This window comes from Psittacula echo, assembly GCF_963264785.1.
Source record: "Psittacula echo genome assembly, chromosome: 3".
Lineage (NCBI taxonomy): Eukaryota > Metazoa > Chordata > Aves > Psittaciformes > Psittacidae > Psittacula > Psittacula echo.
In genome coordinates this window covers 9111332-9128025 of record NC_137736.1, presented here as the reverse complement: position 1 = coordinate 9128025, position 16694 = coordinate 9111332, and the positions used below count along the sequence as shown (strand labels likewise).

Here is a 16694-nt window from a genome sequence, read left to right as displayed (position 1 = left end):
AATGTGGTTGTATAAAATAGTAGTCAAGAGACTGATGGGGTGAAACATCTACCCTACCCCCTTGCCACTACTAGTGTAATAGCCAGATACCAATATAAATACCCTCCCAAAATCAGAGGACCCCAGTGAAGAGACAATCACGTGAAATACAAAGATCAGAAAGCTACAGCAATATTGTCCCTCTCTCCCACCCTGCTATGTTGACCATTAATTGCTATGGAAGGAATAATTCCACTCCCTTGTTTCTGAGGAAATGGGAATACTCAGTGCCAAGATCGGTGGTGCTTCCATTCTCTGACCATGGTGGGCTCCAAATTCCTATGCATGGTATCAGTGGAATGATGTGATGCTGTCCTTGTTTCTAGGGTCTGCAGAAACCATCAGCCCTTTCCATCACCATTGGCTGAAGTGAACTTGGGTTTTCCGCAGGGTACTTCATCCAGTTCCTAGTCCTCCCACTCTCCAGTTGCCTTCCTCCTGTCCTTTATAAGCAATTGTTTGTAAAAGACTCATTGTGATTCAGCAGGAGACCAATTTTCTGGTGCTATTGCAAGCTCTAGAAGCAGTGCCTCAGCATCAGAGGGGGAAGGGGTTTTATAGAAGAAACTTGTTAGCACCAAAGAAAGAAGGACAATAACCTATTTGAGTCTGTGAAAACTGGGGCAGTCGGGGACTCGTTGTCTGCCAAAGCCTTTTCACTTCACAGTCATGGGCAGCACATGTCAAAGCAACTATTCAGTTCGACTGCTGTCCCAGCAAGGATCTGGGACACAGAGCAATTGCAACTTCATGGCACCTGAGTCATCGAGCACCTGGAATTTATTCAGGCTTTGATGGATTTGCAAATTTGCAAGAATTTGCAAGAAAATTTGCAAATTTCCTATAGTCTCTGAAGTTTCTTGCTTGGTATGGGACAGTGATGACTTCTTCCTTCTTGCAAGCTCCAGCCTCTGCTAGACCAAAGGAAGAGACCTGCCACTAGAGAGCTCAAAGCCTGTCCATCCCTGCAGGGCTCAGTCTGCATGCAGGTGGGCTGGAATTTGGAGCAGTTGTAAACACATATCTGGCATTCTTCTTGCAGTATGGGGGTCACCACATTCAAGGGATGCCAGATCAAACCACCACTATATTTTGTAGGTATAAAGTGTTGTTGCTTTTGTACTCACCTTTTGCTCAGGAAGGAGCTGACTCCTGGAACCAGTGCATTCAACTGGAGATGGATTGGCCTGCGGCTGTCTTGCCAGGAGCATGAATGCTCTAGCACATTGACTCAGCTGCTTCTGGATGGTCAATTGTGACTAGGAAGTACAGAATAACATACTCTGAGACCTCTTGCATGTGGGATGAACACGTGCTCATATCCCATCCTCCTTCCTCTCTTTCCCACCCCTCCAAAATTTCACACCACAAAGCTCCATACCCTACTGCATCCAGCACATGGATGCTGTGTGCACATATCCCACACTCTGCTTGTGCACAGAGTCCCCGCCTGAGCAGCACATTGCTTGTGCTTTGTGGTTTAAAAGGCTGATATGAAAGCAATCCTGTTCCCCATGAAATGTCTCAGTGGAGGCTGTTAGCCAGGGATTAGGGAGCACTTCCATTTGTTTGGCATGCCCTGGACAGCTGTCCCAGGCAAGGGGGTGACAGGGCACTGCCAGACAGGATCACCAGAGCATTGCTCTGGAACCAGGAGGGTCGCAGGTATCAAGTGGAGCCAACATACTTGGATGCCCCCACCTATGCGAAGTCTCTCGTGCATCCAGCATCGATATTCCAGACTGAAGTCACACACTCACTTTTCATAGACTGGATGAAAAACAGTTCCTAAAACTTTCTGGCTCCTTGGGCAGGGAAGAAATCTGCATCTGTAAATGCAAGATGCTGGGAAGAAAGGAGGGAAAGAAAGACAAGGCAAATATCTGAAATCTGATTTTTGTTATCTCTGCAAAAGACTTTTTTATTATTCCCTTAAATAATATAATAATTTCCACAAAAGCAGGCAGCAAAACACTGCCTGTCAAATTTTGTCCTAATTGCTTTGTGCAACAATACTGAAGAAAGGGAAGTGTAAGGTATTATTAAACTCACCCAGCACACCCACTCCTAACCCTGTTGTGGGGTACAGTCCCCCCATTCTGCTCCCCTGACAAACTTTCCTGATTAGTTTCTGTCTTCACACCCAGGCTGACTTCTGCACCCTGATCTCCAAACAGTGACCTCATTGCCTTGTTCAGCTGGTGAGAAACTATAGTAAAATGGGAGAGGTAAACAAAGGCTGGGGGAACTAATAGCCAGAAGATTTAGGAGGTAGGAATCTGCTCCTTGCAGTCCTGCTTCCATTGTGTGCCTGGGCTTGAGAAAGTGCAAGCTGAGCCTCAACGAGCTCTTTTCTTGTCCCGGTTCCTCTGGAAACTCAGCCCAGTCCTCCAGATGGTGACTCAGGACAGCCAGCCTGCAAGTTACATGCCCACTAGTACTTAGAGCCATGCTCCCATCACCACTACAAATCCCATAGAGTTAGTGCTGGAATTCACACACCTTCTGCAGCAAGAGCTCTTCATTCCCAGGCCAAACAGCTCACCAAGATGAAAGTATTAAAAATGAAAGCCTTTATTGTCATGGAGCTGAATTTGTGTCAGCTCTGTGCAGTCAGCAATGTGCCAACCATTGTAGTGGTTGCTCATGCTGATTAGAGAAATAGCATTAACAGCGTTCTCACTAGAAAGAGCATGTTCAATATCATTATACAATGCAGCCTTCAATATCCTCCTTTGGGATATGTTTCAAAGTGTCACCCTGTTCCTGACCCTGACAGATACCTCCAGGTCCTGGCCAGCAGCAGCTCAACTCACATTCATCTTTCCAGACACTCAGTAAACAGCTTTGTGTCTTTTTTCTTTAAAGGAAGGGGTCTTGCTGAGCTCACCCTGAAATATATCACCCTGGACAAAAGGGCTGAAAGGTTAAGGAGCTCCAGGGGGTGGTTCAGCAGAGAGCTGGGGGCCAGGCGCCTGCCAGAACCAAAGCTATAAAGGCAAAGAGGGGTGAGGGACTGCATCTGACACAGATGCTGCAGATCCTGCCTTACCTCCCACAAGCCTTGGGATAAGAAGAAGATGCTGGGGTTCCACTCGTGGCCTTGCTCGCTTTTACTCTTAGTTCTGCTCTCTGCCAGCGTTCAGACTGTGTCCTTATCAGGACAGAGGCTACAGGTAGGAGGGACTGGGAGAGAGCTGAGGGAGGTTTCAGGAGTGGAGGGGCAGTTTTGGGAGGTCATGTTTGAACACGGAATGGCAGTCCTGAATTCCAGCTATCAAAAGCTGCTGTCTGTTCTCATTGTTCCCTCCCCTTCATCCCAACAGCCTTAGCTCTAGAATGACTGTATCTTTATAACCCAGCTCTTAAGGAGCATCAGCATTACGAGGCAGCGGGCAGACAAAAGCTTTTTAGTACTCTCTGGTCTGGGGCTGGCTGCCTGTGGGACTCCCCATGTTGCCTGCGGGACTCCCCATGTTGCCTGCAGAGGCTTTTAACCATAAAGAGTCTGGTCCTGTCTAACTCCACCTTGTGTCAGCAGCCACTAGAAATTACAGCTGTGTCCCTCATCACATTCAGTGCCTGATTCTTAGGTTTCAGAGGGAAAATACATCCTCCTAGGCCAGGATTTTCACTTCTAAGCTCAGTACTACCCCCCAGCAGCCCCTCTTTAAGACCAAGAGCCCCCTTCCTCCCTCAGGATGCCATCTAAGGGCTTCTTTTGGGTAAATCTCTTATCTTCAGCAAATACAGCAATAATACGTTCATCTTTTGAATTTAACCAGCTCCCTCTTACCCAAACCATAATCTTGAGCCCCAACACCTTGCCTTCAGGTCACGCTGGGGAAGCTACAGGGAAGTAGTTAGGAGGTGAGCTAAAATCACAAGGCTGATCCTGCTATGACTCACCGCTTTCACTCCTCGCTCAAGATGCCAGTGTCCGCTTCAATTAACTTGCTACCGAAAAGAGCCACACGAAAGGCATCTTCAGCCTTAGCTCAGCACCCACGTGAGGGACAGATGTGGAATGGCTACCACAGGCTGCTTCCCTGGGCAGCCATGTCATGCCTCCACTGTGCCAAATGCACCTACCAATCCTTGTCTCCCTATAGCTGGAGGATGCCAGCAATGCTGGGGGTGTACAGTCAGCATGTGTCCACCAGCACAGATAACCTAAAGGATTCCCAAAAGATGTGGAGTCCCCTTCCCTCTCGCCTGCTCTGCTCCTGCCTCCCCCCCATCTTTAGCAGCAGGAATTTGGGGCAGGTCTGTTCTCCACACCAGCCCTCTGGATAAAAAGAAATGCCACATAGCAGCCTGCGCACGTAGAGGTGCTCAGCATCAGCAGAAGAAGCAAGGACTAAAGGCTGTTACCCTCCAAGTGTTGAGGACACACACAAGAGCAGGGCAATCTGCACGCAGGCAAAGGCTCACAGCAGCTGCCTGCTTGCTGTTCTGGACAGCAGAATCACTTCAGACAGCAGAAGATGCTGGTCTAGCCCTTTCCTGTGTCTGGATGCAGTGTCACAGGCACAGTGCCTGTGTGCAGGCACCATTTAATGTCCTGCACAATCTGTAAAGGTGCGTGCAGTGGGGCACAAGGGGGCACAAGGCTTTTTGCCAGGAGCACAGGCAACTCTGCTCTCACCCCTCTTTCCTCTCTATTTATCCCAGATGCTCCTTTCCCAGTTGCTGCCCCTGGGGCCCGAGTCCACACTGGCTGAAGAGGACACGAAGGAGGGGTCCAGTTTTGGCCCTCAGTTGCTCTCCTCCACACTCCCCTTCCTCCCATCTGGGGATAGAGCTGCCCGTCCCTCTCTTTGGCGCAAGACCCTCGCCAGTCGCAAGTGGGCACTGCCTCGAGATTGGGCCTGGAAGGCCGTGCCCAAGGGCTGCTTTGGGTTGAAACTGGACCGGATTGGGACCTTCAGTGGTTTGGGGTGTTAGCCTTGGAGGGGACTCTGAGGTGAGAGGGCCAGCAGTGAGGGATTGAGTAAGTGGGTAGGGAAGAAGTAAGGGGAGGCTTGAGAGCATGGTGCTGGGGAGGACAGGAGCGAGAGGTGGCTGTGGGTCCACCTCCTGCCTGCAGCTGGGGCAAAGGCTGGGACACAGACCACCCATGCTTTGGGGCCGGGAGTGGAAGCAGGCAGGCAGCACACCGCTGGGCGGCTCACCAGCCCTGCTTCTCCACAGCCAGAGGAGACCCAGGCATCCACAGGCAGCACCATCATGGGAACCAGCACAGCCCTGTAGCATCTGCCCTGAAGGAGAGCGGCAGATGCATGAGGAGAAGCTGCCCGGTTCCACAGCTGCTTCCTCCCTCCTCTCCGTGCTCGAGGACTCTTGCTCATTAAACAGAGCTGTATTAATCTCTGCATTCACGCTCATCAGCAGCACCACTGTGTGAGGCCACGGCTGCCTGCAGGCTGGGGGCCCATGTGCATGTGCAGGGCTGGCAGCGGCTGCAGAGCCCCCACACGTGGGGCCATGTTAGGTGCATGCCGCCATTCCGGGTGGGCCGGGCAGCACGCGCGGTTGCAGTGTGGTGCTGCTGGGGCCATGGCAGAGTGTGTGTGGGGGGGGGGGGTGCGAGATATCGACCGTGTGCTCGGGCAGGAAGGCTGCTTTGGCTCATCCCAGACACACTCTGCCCCCCGGGGCTGCAGTGTTTGCTGAGCAAACACTGGGGCCTCCTGTTTGTGCAGAAGCTGTCCCTGAGAGCCATGCCAGCCCCTCAGTGCACTGCGGCTGGGGCACCACAAACCCTGGCATGCGCTCACACCCCTCTTGCCCCACCGGTGTACCACACGACCCATCATCCCCTGGCCTTTAAGAAAAGGTTGTAACATCAGCCGAGTCTAAACTTAGCCACAAGCCCCTCGGCAGCACTGGGAATAGCAGTGGTATATAAGAAGAGTTGGGTTACGTTCGAGCTGTGTGACCCCTCTTGCCCCCCATCCTGCTACCTGCATGGCTCCCCCACTCCACTCTCTCCTCCTCATCCTCAAAGCCCTGCTGAGCCGAGCAGCCAGAGGGATAGGTCTGCTTACACCATCCCCTGCCAGCCCAGGTCTGCATCCCACCTTCCTCCGGGACCCTTTCCCCATGGGATGGAGAATTCTGGCCATGCTCTGAGCCTTGTGCCTAATGCAGGTTTATCCCATTGCACCTGGGTTGCACAAGCCCCGCACCAAGCCACTGGCACGGCTCAGTGAGAGACCTCAGCACGGGGAAGGGGGGCTGCAAGGTGGGCAGCAGCGGCAGCCATTCAGGGAGCGCTTCCTTCTCACAGGCAGCCAGCAAAGGCGGGCCGAGGCGGCAGGCGGGCAGGATTTCCGCCGTCACGTCCCGCGGGTAGCAGCACTGCCGCAGTGCCTCATTAAGATGGTGTTCACGCTGCGGCGCGTGGCCTGCCGGGGAAGAGGGCGGCCGGCAGATCCATTCACATCACGCATGGCTAAACTCACCTAAGGAACCCAAAGATGGCCTGGGGTCCCCAGCCTGGGAGTGAGAGAGCTCTCAGCCAGCACCTGCTGCCTCCGAGTGCTGGAGACGTGGGATGCCTGGGGATTTGCTGCTCCCTCGGGGAGCCTCCAGCATCTCTGTGCCCCTTTGCCCCCACCACCATGCTGGGGTGCAGGCAAGCTGGGATTGGGGCGCAGGCTGCAGCCAGGGTACTGGGGGTGTCTCTCCTTTGTTACCAGGTGAAAGTAGTGCATGCCATGCCTCGAGGTGCTAGCAGCGGTGACCCCCGAGGAGGCAGCCCCTCACGGGCCATCATCGGGGAGCCCTTCCCGTCTCTCCAGATAGGGGCCCAGCCGCCCTTCCCCGCCCTGGGGACACCTCCCTGCCGCAGGGACAGGACCCAGCTTTCTCCAGCGTCAGGGGTATCTCTCACCGTCACCATCACCACCACGGGTGGCAGCGCAACCCCCACGCAAGGGGACCATTGTGGACCCCACAAGGCCCAGCGTGAGGCCTTTGTTACTAGGAGGGGGGAATGGGGACCGATGAGGCTGGGTGGGACTGTGCGGGGGGAAACCGAAGCAGCCGCACCCGCAGCGCGGGCGCACGTAGCCCAACCCGGCCCCTGCGTTCCCATTCGGCGCCAGCCCGACGGGGCGGGCCCCAGCCCTTCCCGTGCGCGGCTATAAAGGGCGGCGGAGCGGCGTTACGCCACCTTCTCACTGCGCGCTAGGGCGGCTTAGAGGCGGCAGGTAATGGGTTGGGGTGTGGGGGGCAGCTGTGGGGGTGTGCCTGGATCGGGGGGCAGCGGCTGGGGGATGGGAAATGAGCAGAGGAGGAGGGAGGCGGCTGTGGGAACCCAACAGCATCAACCCACCGGGGGGGCGGGCGGAGCCGGGGGGGCTGCAGCAGCCCCCCGGGCGGAGCGGGACCGCGTGGCGGCGGGCACAAAGGCGGAGCGGAGTGCCCCAAGATGGAGGCAGGCGGGGGGAAAGCAGGCCGCCTGAGGAGGGGGAGAGGCAGTGTGTGGGGCATACATAGGCCGTCTGAGAGGAGGGAGGGGGAGAGGACGGGGGGGGGGGGGCGGGTTCCGAGCGCGTGCACACACGCACATCCACAACCCACCCGTTAACGGCGAGGCGTTAACGGTGCCCGGAGGAGGCGAAGCGCGGCGCTGCTGCCGGGGGCGGTGACCGGTTCCCTCCCGCCCCATCCGCGCTGCTCACCGGCGGTTTGTGTCCGTAGGAACATCCCGAAGAGGCGAAGATGGTGAAAGTCGGAGTCAACGGGTGAGTGCCGGGGCCGGGCTGCGGCACCGGGAGGAGCCCGGCGGTGGGGGGGGGGCAAGGTCGGCTCAAGGGCACGGGGGGGAGATTTGGGGTGGGAGTAGCCGGTACCCGCTATGGCCCCGCGTGCTGCATGGAGGGGCTGGGGTGCAGCGGCTGCTGAGTCACTTCCATACGGGTTCGGGGTGACTCACCCCGGAAGCGCAGCCGCTGCCCGCCGGCCCCCCCCAGAGGTCCCTGCACCCCACCGGCGGGCTTCCACCTCCTGCAGAAAGGTCGTCCGATGGATCGTGTGTCGGTGGTGGCCCCGGGAGTGTGCCTTATCCCCCTGGGCTGAGGAGTAACCGGATCCCCGGGGCCCTCAGTAAATTTAGCACTTGACCTTTTTGGTGCGGGGGTTGCTCTTACTCTTTAACTGAGGTGCATCGGCCTTTGGACACAGCTGCCTGGCTCCCTGCTGACCTGCAGGGCAAGGAAGAGCGGGTCATGCTGTGGGAAGGCAGTGGGTCATGCCCAGCCCGGCTCGTTCCCTGTTGCTCTCTCTCATCCGTGTCTATCTCTCCCCAGATTTGGCCGCATCGGCCGCCTGGTCACCCGGGCAGCCGTTCTCTCTGGGAAGGTCCAAGTGGTGGCCATTAACGATCCCTTCATTGATCTGAACTACATGGTGAGTTGCTTTGCAGTGCCCCCTCCGGGCCTTTCCGAGTAGGGCTCCTCTGGCTCTGTTCTCGTAGCTTCCTCGGAAAACCGGGTGTGAGGTAGAGGATGCAGAGCTGGGAGGTTCAGCACAGCCAAGTACAGCGCAGTGGTTAGACAGGGTCACTGTGGAGGTGGGAAGCTGAGCCTGTAATGTAGGCAGAGCAACGGTTGGGGAGATGGCAGCCAGGGTGCCTGACCTTCCTCCCTCTCTCCTTGCTAGGTTTACATGTTCAAATATGACTCTACTCATGGTCATTTCCGGGGCACTGTCAAGGCTGAGAATGGGAAGCTTGTGATTAATGGGAATGCTATCACCATCTTCCAGGAGTAAGTATCTCTCTCCCTCTTGCCCCCCTGAAGGGTGAAAGCAGCTCTTACAGTTTTGTTGCTCCTCAGGCGTGACCCCAGCAACATCAAGTGGGCAGATGCTGGTGCTGAATATGTTGTGGAGTCTACTGGTGTCTTCACCACTATGGAGAAGGCTGGGGTAAGTATATCACAGTAGCACACAGAAGAAGGGATACTGCTGTTTCTGCCTGTGGGATGCATCACTGTATAGAGTTGCTCAAAATGGGGCTGGGAGGGAGGAGAGGTTGTCTGGTAGAAGTTGGAGGTATTCTGAGTTACCTAATCTCTTTGTTTTTTCTTCCAGGCTCACCTAAAGGGTGGTGCTAAGCGTGTTATCATCTCTGCCCCCTCTGCTGATGCTCCCATGTTTGTGATGGGTGTCAACCATGAAAAGTATGACAAATCTCTGAAAATTGTCAGGTAAGGAGAGAGGAAGATGCTGTTTGGCCTGGGGTCTCATCTTGCCTCTGTAGATGTGGTGTCTCTAGCTGATGTGCTTTTTTTTCTCTCCAACTCAGCAATGCCTCTTGCACTACTAACTGCCTGGCTCCCTTGGCCAAGGTCATCCATGACAACTTTGGCATCGTGGAGGGTCTTATGGTAGGTCTGAAGCTTGCTGCTGAGAAGAGTGCCTTATCCACAGTTACCCTCACATGATAGGGAAAGCATCTATACTCCCTGTGTCCCTTGGATGCTTTTTCTGGAGACTATTGCCTGTGTTCTTATTCCTGTGCTCTCTTCCCAGACCACTGTCCATGCCATTACAGCCACACAGAAGACAGTGGATGGGCCCTCTGGGAAGCTGTGGAGGGATGGTAGAGGTGCTGCCCAGAACATTATCCCAGCATCTACTGGGGCTGCTAAGGCTGTGGGAAAAGTCATCCCTGAGCTCAATGGGTGAGTGTTGTCCCTTGGGTGTCAGGAAGAGGCAGGCAGTGCCTGGCCAGCTCTGAACCATTCATAGCAGCATGGAGGGCTGGCAGAGGTGTGCTGGGTGTTGTTCCCTGCTGACTCGTGTGTCTCACAGGAAACTTACCGGAATGGCTTTCCGTGTGCCAACCCCCAATGTCTCTGTTGTGGACCTGACCTGCCGTCTGGAAAAACCAGTAAGTGATGTAGACAGGGCCCTAAAAACCTGACCTGCCCCTGGTTCCTCTAAACTCTGCCCTCTCTGCATCTGTCTTGTCCCTAAGATGTGATCTTCGTGAAAACAGCACCTGGCATGGTGCTTCCATGTATTGTCTCCTTCCCACCTCTCTGGTGGACATTTTCTGTGAGTTGAGATTTGACCATCTTCAATTTGTCTCTTCCCAGGCTAAGTATGATGACATTAAGAGGGTAGTGAAGGCTGCTGCTGAAGGGCCCCTGAAGGGCATCCTGGCATACACAGAGGACCAGGTAAGTAACTCCTCATGTCTTGTCCTGTGGTTAATGGTGCTTACATCATTTTTCTGATGGCACCAGCTGTATCCTAGTTTGGTAACTTCTGCTTCTGGCTGTGAGTAACAATTAATGTGTTACAACTTCCCTCTGTTCCAGGTTGTCTCCTGTGACTTCAATGGTGACAGCCATTCTTCCACTTTTGATGCGGGTGCTGGCATTGCACTGAACGACCATTTCGTCAAGCTGGTTTCCTGGTAGGCAGAGCCTGGGGGTGGTGTGGGGAAACTGGGGTGTAGGGGCTGGCACAGACAAGTCACAGGCTTGTGTCCTGTTCATCACTGCTGAATGGTGATGAATGCACAAGACACCTGCTAAGGACAGCGGCTTCAGTGTGTAACACTGGAGTGAGATTGCTTGTTATCTAGAAATATACTGCCCTCACCTCCTGGAGCATGGAAGGGATGCCTACTGCTAACTTTCCTGGAAGTGGATGGGAAATTGCCTGGTTCAGTTGTGTAGGATGGGGCAGAGAATGGGAACAGTGGAGGAAGCAGGCATTCAAGAAATAGGTCAGCACTTCTGTTTGTCCCCAGGTATGATAATGAGTATGGATACAGCAACCGTGTTGTGGACTTGATGGTCCACATGGAATCCAAGGAGTGAGCCGAACACACAGCCCCCCCTGCTGCCTAGGGAAGCAGGATTCTCCCGCGTTGGAGCCCCTGCCCTTCTTCACCACCGCTTAGCTCTGCATCCTGCAGTGAGAGGCCAGTTCTGTTCCCTTGTCTCCCCCACTCCTCCAACTTCTCCCAGAGCCTGGGGGAGGTGGAGAGGCTGATAGAAACTGATCTGTTTGTGTACCACCTTACATCAATAAAAGTGATCACCATCTGAAATGCCTTGTCTGTCTGTGGAAAATGGGAGAAAGTGGGAGTGGGGGTGTTCAGTGAGCAAACTTCACATGCTTGCTGCAAAGGCTGGGCTAGCTCCTTTGAAGCAGTGCTGCATGGATGCTGTCGTAAATCTAGGCAACAGAGACAAGCAAATGCCTTAAGATTTGCTTTGGACAGCTTAGATCATGCATAGGCATGGCCCAACCTGGGCTACCTGACTTGAGAAAAGCAGCAAGCGCCTGTGGGCTCAGAGTGCTGGGCTGCAGAGAGCAGAGCTGTGGTATGCAGGCTGGTGGAGCTACCTCTGCCTTGATGTGAGAGCAAGACTTCTGCCCCTCAGCCAAAATAAGGTGTGGTGCAGGGCTGTGCTAACCAGACTGCTGTGCTGCTCATCCACCTTCTAACTCTGGATTTGCTTGTCTGAGGCATGTATGCAGAATGAAGTGCTGAGCAGGAGACTTTGTACTTGGTTTGGCAAAGGGGCACGAGAAGCAGGAATTATTTCTTTTCCTTCTCTCTGCTTTTGCAGAAATCCTAGAAGCAGGATTGTCATTTGCTTGTACCTCTTCAAATGAATCAGCTTGTCCTAGAGGAAATGGCTGCCTAGGGACGTGTCAGCAGCCAGTGTTACCATGGTGGTAGCTGGTCTTAATTCTACGCGTAAGGAGGGGTAGTTGCAGTTAAGCTCCTGAGCAGCAAATCTCTGCAAGGTGAGTGTCAGCCCTTTGACAGGGACTGTGTAACCTTCCCCAGGAAGCACAAATGCTGTTGGGCAGAGGTTGAGCCTTCTGTGAGAGCTAGGGTAGATAAGCGATGTGCTGCATAAAATCATGTGGTGCTCCATTTTTAGCAGCTCAATTTACTGTCTCAGCTGTGATGTGTTGTCCTCTTCCTGGCAGGCAGGGTTGGAGTTGTTGTCTGGACCCCAAATATGTTAGACCCTGACCTGGAGCAAAGACTTAAGCTGGAGGATTTAAAACTGTCAGGATGAGGTTATGTTGGGCATAGTTTCCCAGAGCCGCTTATCTCCATCGGTTGGGCTGCGTAAAAATTAAATGTTTACTGGACTACACAGCAATGACTCAAAGCTGCTTTGCAAAGACGAAAACATTGAATAGCCTGCCTCTGAATAGGAGCTGGGGCTCTGAGCAGCTTGCTAGCCCTAGATCAGCAGTAATACCTAGCTTACTCTGTAAGTGGCCCTGCAGGAGCTTTAGGTAACTCTGGAGTTAAATGTGAGCTGCCTGATGCTGGAGCTAGCTGGAGGCAGCCCTCCCAGTGGAATTCAGTTTCTGTCGGGGAGAGGTATAACCTGCAGCCCTCTTAGGCTTACAAATGAGTCTTGCGTTGGTCCCATCCTGTCTGCGATTGCTGCGCTTGCATACTTTGAATGGATGTGCTGTGTGCTGCTGCCTGCATGCTTGTGTGCATGCCAAGAAGCACCTTGCTTGGTAATCTGGAGGTGCAGAGAGGCTACTAAACACCTTTTTGGGGGCTGCCTGTTTTTCCCATGTATAACAAAGATATTTTGAACCGGGTTTAAAGTAGGAGCGTTTCAATGAGCCACATTTTTCCTTAAAAAAGCCTTGTTTGTTTCCTAAGCAAGATAAGGCTGCCTAAATCTTCACTTAAAGCAAAGAACTCCTGTTATTTAACAACAACCCTATCAAACTTGAGATCAAATTGCTGTGCGAATGAGCAAATTCATACAACCTGGGGGGTTGGAGGAAGAATACGTGCTCTCAAACTAACAATTGCTGGGAAGGTCTCAGATAAAGGTTCAATTTGCTTTTAAAATACTATTTCAGCTGGTTTACAGTCTTGCTTGAAATTCTTGGAAAAGTGATAGGGTACCTATGTGAGGTGAGCCAGGAATCACGGTTGCTCTTGTATTGAAACAGTGAGGGCAGTCGTGGCAAACAAGTCGGGCAGCCTTTGGACTGCCTGGAGGGCTTGGTTTCCTCTCTCACGTAAGCTCCTAAAAAAGCAAAGCTCTTCCCTTAACTCCTCATTTTACATCCAGACACTGTGCCTGCAGATGGCACCACAGCAAGGCCCCTCTGGACAGATGGGAAAGCTAGCTCAGTGGCCAGACTGTCCAAGAATGTGCAGTCCTGTCCTAAATATCTTCTCTTTGTTAATTGGAAAAGCTGAGATCTATGACTGCAGATGGCACTGGGTAAAGATGGGAGATCTGCTGTGGCAGCTGCTTCTCTTTCTGGAGAAGAGTTTTCTCCTAAATAGGGGAGCTCTAGGCTTGTTCTGAAAGCATTTCTAAGGAAGACTGGTAGAAATGCTTGGTGAGGGAAGGCTGACACTCAGGCAGACATAAAAAGGCTCTTGTTCAGCAAAGGAGCTAAAAGCAATTGTGCCACCCTGTTTGGACAAACTGGCTTCAAGAGCAGCAGCGACAAGCCAGAGTCCCTTCTGGTTTATGAACACCTTGCAAGTGGAAGGTATAGAAAGACATGGATCCTGGCCAAAAGCCCTTCTTCCATAGGCCAGGCACCAGGGATCACTGCGCTGGTGCTTGGCCCCTGGAAGAGGAGAGGGATGTGTCTGGGAGATGGGTTCAAGCCTTTGCAGGGCTGTGCTGACACAAAGCTCTCTGGCTGATCCAAGGGACAACATCTCCGATGGGCAGCAAGCCATTTCTAGGGATAAAACCTTTTGTTTTCTGGTTTTTATAAGACAGAGGAAATTCAAGTGATGTTGCAGTAATTAGCAGTGGTGTTACAAGCACATTCCCTTTTACAGTACCTTTGAATGTTTAAACCCATTATAGTCCATTGGCATTTTTACACACTACCATACATGCATTCGCTCCCCCAAGAAACAGCTAGTTGTCCTCAGACCACCTTCTTCTCGAGACGCCAGCATGAACCTTCAGCATTAAGATGCCACAAAGTGAAAAACACCAAAATGTAACAAAATGGTGACTGTAAAAGGACAGCAAAAGAAGTCTTAGACATTTAAAACATACTCTGTCCACTTCTGAATTAAATGAGTCTTTGAGCAAAGCAGTCGACATGACCTGTGCAAGGAAGAGGAGATACAGGTCTCTAGTAGGACAGACTGTGACACAAGGAATATATTGCACAGTTGTATAAGAAAAACATCTTGATAATGTTCCAAGCTCCTTTGTATCAGATGCCATTCACAAAATGCAGGTTCATGACTTAAACTTGGGGTACTCAAATACCCCTGTGGGCACTGGAAGGACTCACAGCACTTCATCAAAAACAAGCCACCTACCTTTGGGCAAATAATGTGTTACTTACTCTTCTGAGCTGAATGTAATTCCTTACTATAGGACAGCTAACTTAACATTATCTTACCATAGAAACATCATCTTCTTGAGAGAGTTATTCTCAATTACATGTTCCTAGAAGGAACAGTAGTACTGGGTTATTCTGCATAAGATTTGAAAAGGCAGCTGTCAAAAAGCTGTTGTCAAATGAATATAGAAGAAAAACTCATAAATACTAGCAAATTACACTTTAATAGCCAAAAAAAAGGCAGACATTTTAGGAAACTGGGACAAACAGAAAAGGTAGTATGAAAACCTTTTTCAAGTGTATCTTGGAATGCATGGAGGAGACAAGAAAGCTGCCAAAAAGCTGTATGGGAGTGATTAGGGAAGATAAGGCCATGGCAGAAGAGTAAAACTGATCTTTTGCCATTACAGGAGCTTTTGGGTTATTCCCAACAAGAGATTTTCCTCAGCAGCAATGAGACAAAGCCACTGCTGCAAACAAGCATCAGGACTCGAGAACATGAAGGGCAGCAAACCCTTAGTACCAGGTGCCAGATCCAGATGCGGTCTCCAGCATAAAATGGATGAATAGGTAAGTGTGAGCTATAAGTAATTGACCTCTTGCATAAACCCCCCTCCTCCCCCCCCCGATGAAAAGCAACTGGATTTAGGAAGAAACAGACTGGCAAAGCCTTTCAAAGGACCTGAACTGCCCCAGAACAGGGAAAACCACCCTCTCCAGGCTGAAAACAAGTGGCAAGGCTGATGGTGACTGAGAAAGTGCAAGCAGACAGTGTCTGAAGACATCTGCCCCAGGGTTATTTCCATTCAACACCTTCAGAACAATTTAGAGCACGGGCTGCCAAGGCTTGTTGTTTGTGCAAAATGATGCAGGCCATTCAACATTGAAACAGCCTGTGGAAAGGTGCAGAAGGATCTTGTGACTGGGTTATTAAAATGGTGGGTGAAATTCTAGGTTGCTAAATGAAAAGTAATATGTGTCATGGGGGAGACAACTGACATTGGAAAGGTGCCCAGCTCTCCCCCGAAAAAGTGAGCAACCTTTTTCTGGCCTTGCTCTAAGTCTTGGGACAGAAAAAAGCCATAGGTAGTTTGTAGTCTCCAGGTTTTTAGTTACCAAGTTGCTGGTGTAGGTGCTGGACCCCAAACAGACACTGAAATCTCACTGAATGCACATGGCCTCCAGCTTCCCCATCTCCTCAGACTCCTATAATATGCCTTTCTCAGCCTGACTAAACTGCCATCTAGCCCTTCATCATGAAGTAACTTCAGGCACTGGGCAAAAAATGCTTGCTTGCCATTTATGTTTTTAAGGAGCAAAATAACTAAAATTTTGCCTCTCACAGCATTTTTCTGCAGCCTGGAATCACGGTGAGGAGTTTTTGCGTCACCTACTCTGATTTGTGATGCAAAGCAGGGCAAAGCACACCAATGCTTGAAGATGTCATCAGTTTCAGCATCTGGCTGAGAACTCACATGAGGGTGCTTGTGAGCCCTGCTCCCTAAGTCTTTCCAGCCCTCCTGTTGTACAGGGCATGGTTAGTCACTAGTATTTTTTGTTCTTACAGGTATCTATGCACAGCTTAAACATTGGCTATATATATATATGTATGTTCTCACTTTATATAAAAATACATTTTAATGCTTCTTGGCGTTTTGGACTGAGGTATTTACTCCTTTTGAGCCTGTGTCATTTCCACGCATCAAAAATGGTATCTGTTTTGTTTGTCAATTCCTTCTCCCTCCACAAATCTGTGCAGATTTTTCCCATTCCTTCATGATTTCCACCCTCCTCCTTCCCCCTCCACTGGTTTCTCATTGGTTTTCATACATGGCCTGTCAGACCCATCACTGATGTCACTTGCTCACCGGTCCACTCAGTCTTTTTATAACTGCCTTCCCCAATGCATTTAAAAACCAACACCAGCAAAACACGGATTGCAGCAGCCAAAGCTTTCTCACCACCACTGGGGTTAGTACTTTGCAAAACACTGTTTGCAGGAACACAACAACAGCTCTCTGCTTTTTCCCCAGCATCACTTACCCCAAGCAGCCTCAGGCTTTGTGAGGAGCCTTTTCACCCCTATACACCCCTGCACCTCTGCATTAGCATGCTCTAGGTCACCTGTGCCTGGAAATGTGGAAGGGTTTATTCCCAGAAGATCCTGTCAAGGATCCTCCTTAGTTGCTAATGGTCTGCAAAGTGCTTCATCATTCCCCTCTGACCACATTCTTTCCAAATACAGAACAGACATAGCTGGTGAGTACTTCCCCTTTTTTATGCCTCATTTTGATATTTTTTCC

General features: G+C 51.6%; 2 protein-coding genes across 2 annotated transcripts; both read left to right on the top strand.

The window, feature by feature from the left end:
- Positions 1–3119: 3119 nt before the first annotated feature.
- Positions 3120–4986, top strand: LOC308218796 (C-type natriuretic peptide 2-like; the record flags this gene model as incomplete). Its single annotated transcript, XM_080613191.1, has 2 exons — positions 3120–3215; positions 4714–4986. The coding sequence occupies 2 exons, from the start codon at positions 3120–3122 to the stop codon at positions 4984–4986; spliced, it is 369 nt and encodes a 122-aa protein (XP_080469317.1).
- Positions 4987–7206: 2220 nt separating this feature from the next.
- GAPDH (glyceraldehyde-3-phosphate dehydrogenase) lies at positions 7207–11104 on the top strand. Its single transcript, XM_080612285.1, has 12 exons — positions 7207–7256; positions 7750–7793; positions 8358–8457; positions 8710–8816; positions 8886–8976; positions 9142–9257; positions 9356–9437; positions 9583–9734; positions 9865–9943; positions 10152–10235; positions 10377–10474; positions 10814–11104. Exons 2-12 carry the CDS (start codon positions 7771–7773, stop codon positions 10881–10883), a joined length of 1002 nt encoding a protein of 333 aa, XP_080468411.1. The 5' UTR covers positions 7207–7256; positions 7750–7770; the 3' UTR covers positions 10884–11104.
- Positions 11105–16694: the final 5590 nt, after the last annotated feature.

Excerpts from the sequence above, each read along its gene's own strand:
- GAPDH (XM_080612285.1), top strand. The coding sequence starts at position 7,771 with ATGGTGAAAGTCGGAGTCAACGG. Across the intron at positions 8,817-8,885 it reads GCTATCACCATCTTCCAGGA|GCGTGACCCCAGCAACATCA; the intron begins GTAAGTATCTCT and ends GTTGCTCCTCAG. Across the intron at positions 9,944-10,151 it reads CCTGCCGTCTGGAAAAACCA|GCTAAGTATGATGACATTAA; the intron begins GTAAGTGATGTA and ends GTCTCTTCCCAG.